Source organism: Cetorhinus maximus, chromosome 2 (genome assembly GCF_964194155.1).
Source record: "Cetorhinus maximus chromosome 2, sCetMax3.hap1.1, whole genome shotgun sequence".
Lineage (NCBI taxonomy): Eukaryota > Metazoa > Chordata > Chondrichthyes > Lamniformes > Cetorhinidae > Cetorhinus > Cetorhinus maximus.
This window is the reverse complement of record NC_135880.1, coordinates 98,994,213-99,006,673: the sequence shown is the minus strand read 5'-3', so window position 1 is coordinate 99,006,673 and position 12,461 is coordinate 98,994,213. Positions and strand designations below refer to the sequence as shown.

The 12,461-nt window shown below is 41.9% G+C and overlaps 1 protein-coding gene across 6 annotated transcripts in view; it reads right to left on the bottom strand.

The window, feature by feature from the left end:
• Window positions 1-12,461, bottom strand: part of vps13a (vacuolar protein sorting 13 homolog A) — a 523,321-nt gene that overhangs the window by 162,934 nt on the left and 347,926 nt on the right. For all 6 annotated transcript variants that reach the window (XM_078567491.1, XM_078567508.1, XM_078567499.1 and 3 more), the window contains one exon: window positions 1,089-1,377. In XM_078567491.1, coding sequence (XP_078423617.1) covers window positions 1,089-1,377 — 289 coding nt within the window. The remainder of the gene's footprint in view (window positions 1-1,088; window positions 1,378-12,461) is intronic.

Here is a 12,461-nt window from a genome sequence, read left to right as displayed (position 1 = left end):
TTATATTTATGATGAAAATTTTATTTATTGAATAAGAGCTTTAGGAAACCTCATTCCGCTCGTGGATGAGGTTTCCTAAAATACTCGAAGGCCACTTGGCCTTTTTGCCTGCCTGCCAACTGTAAGGTTGGACAGGCAGCGTTAACAAGTACCTCAATTAATTTCTTAATGGCCTTAACAGACCGTTTATGTATTGGCGGGCGCACAGCCGACTCCAGTACGCGCCCGCTGAATGAAATATCGCAGGATTGTGCAATGACGTCGGGACACACGCCCGACATCATCGCGCGTCATTTTACGCATAGGTATGTTGGGCCCAACCCCGCACGCCGACTGAAAAATTCTGCCCAATGAGTCCAGCAGGGATTGGTAGGCAATCTTGCTTTCTCTAAAATATAAGAAATCTGTTGCGCTGTTGGCTTTCAGACAGCATTTGTATGGAAGAATTATCAAAAGGGGCATAGAAAAGAAAGGTGCCTTAATCCAGTAAAGTTGCCACTACTGAATAACAAGTTGGTAGACACTCAGGTGTTGACTGATTCATTTTGAATCATAGTGTCATAGCAAGCAAAGGAAATCTGATGTGATATATGACAGTCAAAAGAGATACACACATTAAAGACTTTCAACAAACAAATAATACTTCAGAATTGAAATTCAACATTGTGAAAATTGTTCTGGTTGCTTTGATCAGTGACATCAATTTTTCATTTAAGTTGGTTAAATAAAATAGTGAAAAATTACATTAAAATGTTGAAGGGTTTATTAAATGACTTTAAACTGTATCAGAGTTCTATGCAAAAACAGGTAAAGAAACACAAAAAAGTTTTAGACAGTTAAGAGCATTAATTAACTGTTTCACTAATGAGAAATAAGTGAAATAAATGATTGAGCAAGAAAGATGAGAACATGCAAGTTTATTCTGTTAGTAGATAGTAGATTTTGTGAATCAGAACTCTTAAGAGTAATAGTGTGTCTGGGTCCCTGTTTCTGGTGATAACATTTTACTCTATGTGGAGAAAGAATAACTGAGAAAAAAAGTTTTGATAATTATATCATACTTACATAAAATACACAGACAAACTTACCTCCATTAAGGAAACACTGACTGTATAAGGCAAAAGGTTTTGAAGAATTGCACTAGGCCATAAATGGAGAATGTAAGCATTATTATTTTCATCAGGATTGTCAGATGCCAGCTTGTCTTGCATTGCAATTATATTGATCATTAGTGAATCCTGTTCATCACCTCCAGAAAACTGGCAGTTGCGATGAAATACTATTTCAGTACTTGTGTTTACATGACCAAATGTGATTGCTTCACAGGGATCATACAGTTTCTTGTCTTTCATTATCAGCTGCAAACGAAGATCTGATCTGCAAAGGCATTCAAAAAACAATGTGTTAAAATGAAGTATTTGAAATTTCATGAAGTATAAATAAAAATAAATAAAATAAAGTGCTGGAAGAGCTCAGCAGGTTTGGCAGCATCAGTGGAGTGAGAAACAGAGAGTTAACGCTTTGGAAGTTCCAAAGAAAGTCATATTGTATTCAAAACATTAACCCTGTTTCTCGCTCCACAGATGCTGCCAGAACTGCTAAGTTTTTCCAGCACTTTCTGTTTTTGTTTCAGATCTCCAGCATCCACAGTATTTGCTTTTATTATACAAATAAAAAGTGCATCCTGCAATTTGACAGGGTATGAAAACAGATATAAAATGAGTAAATTTACAAGAAAGCTTCTTCTGCTCTACTTGAAAACTAAGGTCATCAGCACAAATCTGCATTTTTATAGCCTTAATAGGCCATTTACACGTTGGCGGGTGTGCAGCCTACTCTGGCGCGCGCCCGCCGTATGAAATATCACGGGACTGCGCAATGATGTCGGGACGCATACCCGATGTCATCGCACGTCATTTTATGCATTGGCGTGTCGGGCCCGCCCTCGCATACCTACTGAAAAATCCTGCCCATAGAAAACATCCCAAGACATTTCAGAGATGGAAGAAAGAAAAATGGGACCAAGCCAAATATTGAGAAGTTAAGAGGGGAAACCAAAAGCTTAACTAAGGAAGTAGGATTTAAGCTGTGCCTTAAAGTGGAGAGGGAAGTAGAGATTTGGATGAGTTCAGAGAGGAAATGCCAAAGTAGACTAAAGGCATAGGTGCAAAGGGACAAGGTGGTGCACAGAAGGCCAGAGTCATTTTGTTGGGGAGGCTTGTAGCACTGAAGGTCACTTTGAAACTATAGAGGGATTGGAACACAAGGTTGAGAATTTTAAATTGCAGGCATTCAATAATGAGGAGCCAATCCGGCTCAGTAAGGCAAGGGGTGCCAGATGTATGGGATTGCCATTGGAATGGATATGCGAAGCAGGATTTTGGAAGTGTTAAAGTTTATGGGAGGTGGAGAACAGCCAGCTGGAAAAGCGATAATCAAATGTGGATGTAGCAAAAACATGAATAAGATTTCAGTAACAGATGGACTGAGGTACAGGGATGAAACTGATGGTTTAGGGAGGCGAATTTAGGTAGTCTTTATGATGGAGAAAATATGAGGTTGGAAGCTGAGCACGCTTAGCTTGAGTTTGAAAATGACCTCTGTGGTGAACCAAATTTGAGGGACAGACAAGGATTTTCATTGATGGGGTGGTAGGGGATGGCTTTGGTCTTCAGTGTTTAGCTAGAAGAAACTGGTTTATCCAAGGTTTCATCTCAGAGAACTACTCATACTATATACATGGAAGGAACAGGTCAAGAAAAATGGTGAAAAGGCATAACTTTTGGTGTCTTCAGCTGATCCTTAATTGGGTAGGGGCAGGGGCAAGCAGTTTTAATCCGCTAGGACAGGTGGCAGAGGGGCAGGCTTTAATTCTTAAAAATCTGAAAGACGACCCATACCGACTACATGTGTGCCAACTGCCAGATTAACAGGCCGGATTTTAGGAGACGGCGCAGGTAAGTACCTTACTCTCTAGAAGCAGGTAAATAATTTAAATATGTTAATGTGGCTGCGTGGCTCAGATTTCAGCAGCCATTTTGATTTAATAGCTGTAGGTCTGGGAAATCTGGCAGTTGAAGAGAGGCAAGAAGGGCCAGATTCAGGAGGTTGTGTGTGTTTTAGAACACAGCTAATGAAACAGAAGCAGGGGTTATTTCCCTGCTCCCCTCCACCAGCTAACCTGCCATGATAAGCGTATCTCCCAGAGATCTCACTCCCACATGGTAACCTCCAGGTCAATCTGGCAATCTCCAGGTTGACTTGGTATCTCTTCTCTCTTCCAACTCAGTGATCTCCAGGCTAGGCCTGGATCTCTTCCCTCAGCCCACGATCTCCAGGTTGGCCCACAAGCTGTACCTCCTTCCCTCTTTTCCTGTCCCCTGCTGAGGCTACCAGTGCAGTTCTCCCTGCTCAACAGCCAGTCAGGCCTTAATCTGGCTGGCTGCCAGCAGGAAACTGAGCAAAAAAAAAAATTCAAATGGGACCTGTCATAAAATTTGCAGGGCCTTCACATTCCTTGCGCTTCTATGTTTACTGGTTGTTAAAGGTCTTCCCTTTCTGCAAATACGAACATACGAATGTAGTAGGCCATTCAACCCCTCGAGCCTGCTCCACCATTTAATAAGATCATGACTGATCTGATAGCAACCTGAAATCTGCATCCCACCTACACCCAATAACCTATCACCTTCTTGCTTACCAAGAATCTATTCACCTCTGCCTTAAAAATATTCAAAGACTCTGCTTTCACCACCTTTTCAGGAAGAGAAATTTCACCTCATCTCTGCTAAAATGGGCGAGCCCTTATTTTTAAACAGTGACCCCTAGTTCTAGATTTTTCCACAAGAGGAAACATCCTCTCCACATCCAGCCTGTCAAGACCCCTCAGGATCTTATGTTTCAATCACGTCACCTCTTACTCTTCTAAACTCCAGCAGATACGAGCCTAACCTGTCCAACCTTTCCTCATAAGACATTCCAGATATTAGTCTGGTAAACCTTCGCTGAACTGCTTCCAATGCATTAACATCCTTCCTTAAATAAGGTGACCAATACTGGAAACAGTACTCCAAATGTGGTCTCATTGGTGCCCTGTACAACTGAAGCATAACCTCCCTACTTTTGTATTAAATCCCCACACAATAAATGCTAACATTCTATTAGTTTTCCTAATTACTTGCTGTACCTGCATACTAGCCTTTTGTGATTCATGCACTAGGACACGCAGATCTCTCTGCACCTCAGAGCTCTGCAATCTCTCACTATTTAAATATACTTCTTTTATTCTTCCTGCCAAAATGGACAATTTCACATTTTCCCACATTATACTCCATTTGCCAGGTCTTTGCCCACTCACTTAGCCTATCTATATCCTTTTGTAGCCTCCTTATGTCCTCTTCACTTTCTATCTTTATGTCATCAGGAAATTTGGCAACCATCCCTTAAAGCCCTTCATCCAAATATAAATTTATATAAATTGTAAACAGTTGAGGTCCCAGCATTGATCCCTGTGGCACACCACTCGTTACATCTTGCCAACCAGAAAAAGGCCTGTTTAAGCCTAGTCTCTGCTTCCTGTTATTACCAGCCAATCTTCTATCCATGCCAATATGTTACAATGAGTTTTTATTTTCTCCAATAGCCTTTGATGTGACACTTTATCAAATGCCTTCTGGAAATCTACGTACAGTAGCTCCACCATTTCCCCTTTAACCACAGCACGTTACTTCCTCAAAGAATTCCAATAAGTTGGTTAAACACGATTTCCCTTTCACAAAGCCATGTTGACTCTGCCTGACGACCTTGAGCTTATCCAAGTGCCCTGCTATAACTTCTTTAATAATAGCTTCTAATATTTTCCCTACGATAGATATTAAGCTGTAGTGGACTGTAGTTTCCCGCTTCCTGTCTCCCTCCCTTTTTGAAGAATGGAGTTACATTTGCCACCTTCCAATCTAACGGGATGCTTCCCGAATCTAGGGAGTTTTGGAAAATTAAAACCAATGCATTAACTATCTCACTAGAGGCTATTTCTTCTTGTTTTCCATTATCAATTCTCCAGACTTACTTTCTATAGGACCAGTACTCATCTTGTTAACTCAAATATTTATAAAAACTCTTACTATCTGTTTTTATATTTCTAGCTAGCTTCCTCTCATACTCTAATTTTTCCCTCCTTATTAGTCTTTTAGTCACTCTTTGCTGTTCCTTATATTCTGTCCAATCTTCTGACTTGCCATCTGTCTTTGCACAATTATATGCTTTTTCTTTAAGTTTGATACAATCTTTAACCTTTCAAGTTAACCACGGATGGTGTGTCCATCCCTTGGACTATTTCTTACTCGTTGGAATGTATCTATTCTGTGCATTCAAAAATATCTCCTTAAATATTAGCCACTGCATCTCTATTGACCTACCCCTAAACCTAATTTGCCAATTCACTTTAGCCAGCTCAGTTTTCATGCCCTCATAATTGCCCTTATTTTTAAAAACTTAGTCTCAGACCCAACCCTCTCTCCCCTAAACTGAATGTTTAGGGGCAACCCCTAATTTTAAAACAGTGCTCCCTAGTTCTGGACTCACACACCAGAGGACTCTGTCTCCTAGGGAAGAACTTTTCCCTCATTGGGCAGGCACGGCAGGCGGACCTGGGAGCAGCTGCGAAACTGTCCGCTGCCTGTGATCGGGCTCAGACTGTGATTTCATGTTGGCTGGCCAATCAACGGCCAGCCAGCGTGAAACGTGCGGTGGGAGTCTCAGCGCTGCCAGGGTGGGGACGGTAGGAGTGCGAGTGCCGAGGTGTGCACATGCGCAGGGGAGCGCACACTGACTGCTTCCTGAAGACAACAGAGCTATGTCAGGGAGCTGATGGATTTTAGACACAAAAATAAACTTATAACATTTGAGATAAACATGTCCCTACATGAGATTGAGTCACTTGAAGAGGGACATGTGAAAAAGGATGTTAAATTTTTTAAATTGTTTTTTTAGTAAGTGCTGGAAACCTCATCCCACCCAGGGATGAGGTTTTGTTAAAAATGCAAAGGCCACCTGGCCTATTTGCCCACTCACTGAATGGTTGAGCAGGCAGCGACGCTCGCCTGAATCATCTTGGACTATTTCACTCCCGTTTGGGTCAGGCGCACGCCCACCTGCTGGGTGAAAAATTCTGCCCCTGGTTTTTGGGTGTAAGAGCATGTTAGGTCATTATTCTCCAGTTTTGACCAAATGGTAGTCATAATTATTACTATGCTATAGCAACTTTTGCTTGCAGCAGTTATTTTATTCCTGGTCATTGATTAACAAAAGAATAAACTACACTGCTGCATCATACCAAGGGGGAGAAGCACCCAGAAACATTGCAGGAGACATTTGTGTAGTGCTGAAAACCGCCTGAAAATATGGCTCGAGGCAAGGTAATATTTGGGCTTTGGGTCTAATCTCCAATCTAAAATCCCTCATCCCTGGAACCACTCTGGTAAATCTCCTCTGCAACCTCTCAAGGGCCCTCACATCTTTCCTAAAGTGTCATGACCCCAAATCTAGACACAACACTATAGTTGTAGACTAACCAGAGCTTTATAAAAGCTGAACATAACTTCCCTACTTTGGAATTCCTTGATGTATGGGGCTGAAACATGGAGCTTGAGAAAAATGGAAACCAAAAACTAGGAAATTGTGAAATGTGATTCTGGAGAAATATGGAGCGGGTCAGTTGGAGAGAACACAAGAGCAATTAAGAACATACTATTATACATATGAAGTAGGAGAAGTATGCCATTCGGCCCCTCAAGCCTGCTCTGGCATTCAGTAAGATCTTGGCTGATCTGTTTGTGTTTTGAGTTCCACATTTCCATCCACCCCCGATAAGGTTTGATTCCCTTGCCTAACAAGGATCTATCTCCCTCTGCCTTAAAAATATTCAATGATCCTGCCTCCACCGCCTTCAAACCCTCTGAAAACATTTCTCCTCATCTCTGTCCTATAAGGGCGACCCCTAATTTTAAAACAGTGCCCCCCCTAGTTCTGGACTCAACCATCAGAGGAAACATCCTTCCCATGTCCACCTTGTCAAAACCATTCAGGATCTTATATACTTCAATCAAGTCACCCCTTGCTCTTCTAAACTCCAGTGGAAACAAGCCCAGTCTGTCCAACCTATCCTCATTAGGCAACCCGCTCATCCCAGGTATCAATCTAGTAAACCACCTCTAGACTGCCTCCAATGCATTTACATCCTTCCTTAAATGAGACCAAAACTGCACACAGTATTTGAGATGCGGTCTTCACCAATGCCCTGCATAACTGAAGCATATCATCCTTACTTTTATGTTCAATTCCTCTCGTAATAAAGGATAGCATTCTATTCGCCTTCTTGATTACATGCTGTACCTACATACTAACTTTTTGTGGCTCATGCACGAGAACACCTAGATCCCTCTGCACCTTGGAACTTTGCAGTCATTCTCTGTTTAAGTAATACTGTTTTTTTATTCTTCTTGCCAAACTGAACAACTTCACATTTTCCCACATTATACTCCATCTACCAGATTTTTGCCTCAGTCTATCTATATCCGTCTGCACAACATACTTTCCTACCTATCTTTGTGTCATCTGCAAAGTTAGCTACTATGCCTTCCCTCCCCTCATCTAAGTCATTGATGTAAATTGCAAAAAGTTGAGGCCCCAGCATAGGCCCTAATGGGACTACACTCATCACATCCTGCCAATCAAAAACCTATTTATGCATACTCTGTTTTCTGCCATCTGATCCTCTATCCAGGCAAATATGGTACCCCTTACACCATGAACTTTTATTTTCCAAAATAAACTTTGATGTGGCACTTTATCAAATGCTTTTTGGAAATCCAAGTACAGCACGTCTACAGGCTGCCCTCTACTCACTGCACATGTTACTCCTCAAAGAACTCTAATAAATTGGTTAAACATGATTCCCCCTTCGCAACAACATGCTGACTCTTCCCAATTACCTTGAGCTTTTATAAGTGCCCAGCTATAACCTCCTTAATGATCAACTCTAACACCTTCCCCATGACAGACATCAAGCTAACTGGCCTATAGTTTCCTGTTTTCTGCCTCTCTCCCTTCTTGAACAGAAGGGGTTATTTTTTTGCTACTTTCCAGTCTGATGGAACCTTTCCAGAATCTGGGGAATTTTGAAAATTTAACACCAACGCATCTACTACCTCATCAGCCACCTCTTTTAAAGCCCTAGGATAAAGTCCATCTGGACCCAGAGACTTGTCAACCTGCAGCTCCATCAATTTGCTCAGCACTGCTTCCGTAATGATTGTAATTTCACCAAGTTCCTCTCTCCACTCCATCTCCTGATTTACACCTATTACTGGAATCTTTTCTGTATCCTTTATAGTGAACACACAAGCAAAATATTTGCTCATTTCATCCGCTATTTCCTTATTTTTTGCTATCAACTCCCAACTCTCACTTTCCTACTCTTTTCCTGTTTAAATACCCATAGAAACTCTTGCTATCCGTTTTTACATTTCTAGCTAGCTTCCTCTCATCTTCTAATTTCGTTCTCCTGATTAACCTTTTCGTCATTCTCTGTTCTTTATATTCTGACCAATCATCTGACTTGCCACTCATCTTTAATAGTTATATGCTTTTTCCTTAAGTTTGATGTTTTCCCTAACTTCTTTAGTTAACCATGGATGGTGGGTGCTCCCTTTAGAATTTTTCCTTATAGTAGGAATATACTTATTCTGAGTATTCTGAAATGTCCCCTTAAATGTCTGCCACTGCTTCTCTATTAATCTGTCCCCTAGCCTAGTATCCCAGTTCACTTCAGCTAGCTCAGCTTTCATGCCCACATAGTGTCCCTTATTTATGTTTAAAATACTAATCTTAGACCCACTCTTCTCCCTTTCAAACTGGATTTAAAATTCAATCATTTGTGGTAGCTGCCACCTAGGGGTGCCTTTACTCTGAGGTCATTAATCAATCCTGTCATATTACACAATACCAAGACTAATATAACTTGCTCTCCGGTTGATTCCAGAACGTGCTGCTCTAAGAAAATCTCTCGAAAGCATTCTATGAACTCTTCATCCGGGCATTTTTCTTTTATTATTCATTCACGGTATGTGGACTTGCTGGCTAGGCGAGCATTTATTGCCCATCCCTAGCTGCCCTTGAGAAGATGGTGGTGAGCTGCCTTCTTGAACCGCAGTAGTCCATGTGGTGTAGGTATACCCACAGTGCTATTAGGAAGGGAGTTCCAGGATTTTGACCCAATGACAATGAAGGAACGGCGATATATTTCCATGTCAAAGAATCAAGACTAGATGTTACAAAGATAACAAAAAAACTGAACTTAAGGCTCTGTATCTGAATGCACATAGCATTCATAACAAAGTAAACAAATTGATGGCGCACATTGAAGTAAATAAATAAGATCTGATAGCCATTACGGAGACCTGGCTGCCCTGGTGAGTGACTTGGAGGGGAACTTCCAGGTGGTGGTCCCATCTATCTGTTGCCATTGTCCTTCTAGATGGCAGTGGTCGTGAGTTTGGAAGGTGCTGTCAAAGGAGCCTTGGTGAATTCCTACAGTGCATCCTGTAGATGGTACACACTGCTGCTACTGTGCGTCGGTGGTGGAGGGAGCAAATGTTTGTGGATGTGGTGCCAATCAAGCGTGCTGCTTTGCCCTGGATGGTGTCAAGCTTCTCGAGTGTTGTGGGAGCTGCACTCATCCAGGCAGGTGGGGACTATTCCATCACCCTCCTGACTTGTGCCTTGCAGATGGTGAACAGGCTTTGGGGAGTCAGGTGGTGAGCTACTTGTGGCATAATTCCTAGTCTCTGACCGGCTCTTGTAGCCACGGTATTTATATGGCTAGTCCAGTTCAGTTTCTGGTCAATAGTAACCCCCAGGATGTTGATAGTGGGGGATTCAGTGATGGTAATGCCTTTGAGCATCAGGGGGCGATGGTTGGATTCTCTCCTGTTGGAGATGGTCATTACCTGACACTTGTGTGACACGAATGTTACTCGTCACTTGTCAGCCCAAGCCTGGATATTGTCCAGGTCATGCTGGCTGCTACTGCCAATCTGATTTTTACAGTTTATATGTAGATTAAAATCACCCATGATTATAGCCTTTATCACAAGCACTCAATATTTCTTCTTGTATACTTTGTCCTACATTGTGGTTACTGTTAGGGGACCTGTAGACCATTCCCACTAGTTCTTTCCCCTACTATTCCTCATCGCCACCCAAACTGATTCTACATCCTGATCTCCTAAACTAAGGTCATCCCTAACTATTGCACAAATGCCATCCTTGATTAATAGTACTACCCCTCCAACTTTACCTAGCTTCCTATTCTTATTGAAGTTCATATACCCCTCAATATTCAGGACCCAATCCTCGTCATCTTGCAGCCAGGTCTCCGTAATGGCTATCAGATCTTATTTATTTACTACAATGTGCGCTATCAATTTGTTTACTTTGTTATGAATGCTATGTGCATTCAGATACAGAGCCTTAAGTTTAGTTTTTTTGTTATCTTTGTAACATCTAGTCTTGATTCTTTGTGCGTTCTTAAGTTCTTTCTCTTTGTCTCTTGCTGCTATTCTCTGATCCTCAGTTCCCATATTACTATTTTCCTGTCTTACCTTGTCTCTACTCTTTGATATCATACATCTTTCCACATTTGATCCCTTCCCCCACTTTTTAGTTTAAAACACTCTACTTCCTTAGTTATGTGGTTCACAAGAACATTGGTCCCAGCCCGGTTCACGTGTAGATCGTCTCAAGGGTACAGTCCCCAATTTCCTCGGTACTGGTGCCAGTGACCCACAAACCAGAACCCACTTCTCCCACACCAGTCTTTGAGCCACGTGTTCATCTCTTACTTTATGTACCCTATGCCAATTTGCACGCGGCCCAGGTAATAATCCAGAGATTATAACCTTTGAGGTTCTGCTTTTCAATTTAGTGCCTAGCTCTTCATACTCTTTACGCAAAAACTATTTCCTAGTTCTACCTATGTCATTGGTACCTACTTGGACCACGACAACCGGATCCTCCCCCTCCCACTGCAAGTTCCTCTCCAGCCCTGAGCAGATGTACCAAACCCTGGCACTAGACAGGCAACACAGTCTTCTGGACTCTCGCTCTTTGCTACAGAGAACAGTGTCAATCCCCCTAACTATATTGTCCCCTACTACCATTACGTTCCATTTTGCTCCCCCCACTTGAAAGGGTTCCTGTACCACGGTGCCATGTTCAGTGTGCTCATCCATCCTGTAACTACTGTTCTCATCCAAACAAGCTGACAGAACCTCAAACCTATTGGACAATTGCAGAGGCGCACACTCCTGCCCTCTGGGTCCCCTTACCTGTCACACTCGCAGTCACACCCTCCTGTCCCTGACCTCTGACCAAATCAGAAGACCCTATCCTAAGTGGTGGGACTGCCTCCTGGTGCAAAGCATCCAGGTAACTTCCACCTCCCTGATGTGTCGCAGATTCTGCAACTCAATGACTCTGAGCCAAAGTTCATCAAGCTGTAAACATTTACAGATGTGTTTGCCCTGGATCACAATGTTATCCAGTAGGTCCCACATGCTGAAGCCTTGACACATCACCTGTCCTGCTATTTTTAATATGTTTTAAATAATTACTTAATTATATTAATCACTTACTTATGTTGGTTTTTGGCATATTTTATGAGCTTTACCACCAATTTCTGTACCATTTTAAACCTTAGGGATAGAACAGAACTTACCCACTTACTTGGTACTAGAATCAATTCCTATGGGGTGAGAAAGATAGAAAAAGGAAACAAACACCTCCTCCCCCCTCTTCCCCAAACTCCAAGTCTTCATTCCGTTAGCTCAGCTGTTCTCCGTTTTCAGGATGGTGGAGGAGAAAAGATTGTTAGTGAATATCATCAAGAAAAGGCATGGTTGAATTGGGTTGTCCAGATTCTAAAAAATGAGAATCTGCTGAAGGAAGTTGATTGAAGGAAGATTCATGGGATGTAATCCAAGAGGGAGAAAGAGAATGATGATGCGAGACAGCTTGAAATTGAAAATGGCTGCCAAAAGCAAGAGAAAAATGCAAGTCCGTGAGGTGTGAAGAATTGAGCTGAGGATCTGCCCTTACACCTCTAATTATGAAGCCCAAGATCTGATATGCTTTGCTATCTACTAATCTATGCACAACGAACCTCATGTCCCTGCATACTTTATAGAACTGTGCCATTAAATCTATATTGGATCTCCCTACGCCTTCTACCAAAATGAATCACCCCAAACTTCTCTGCATTAAAATCATTTGCCACTTTTCTGTCCATTTTGCTGTCTATCCATGTCCTGTTGCTGTCAATTGATATAATCCGCACTGTTTGCCACATGTCCAATTTGTTACCATTGGCAAATTTTGAAATCTTACACTTCATTTCAATATCA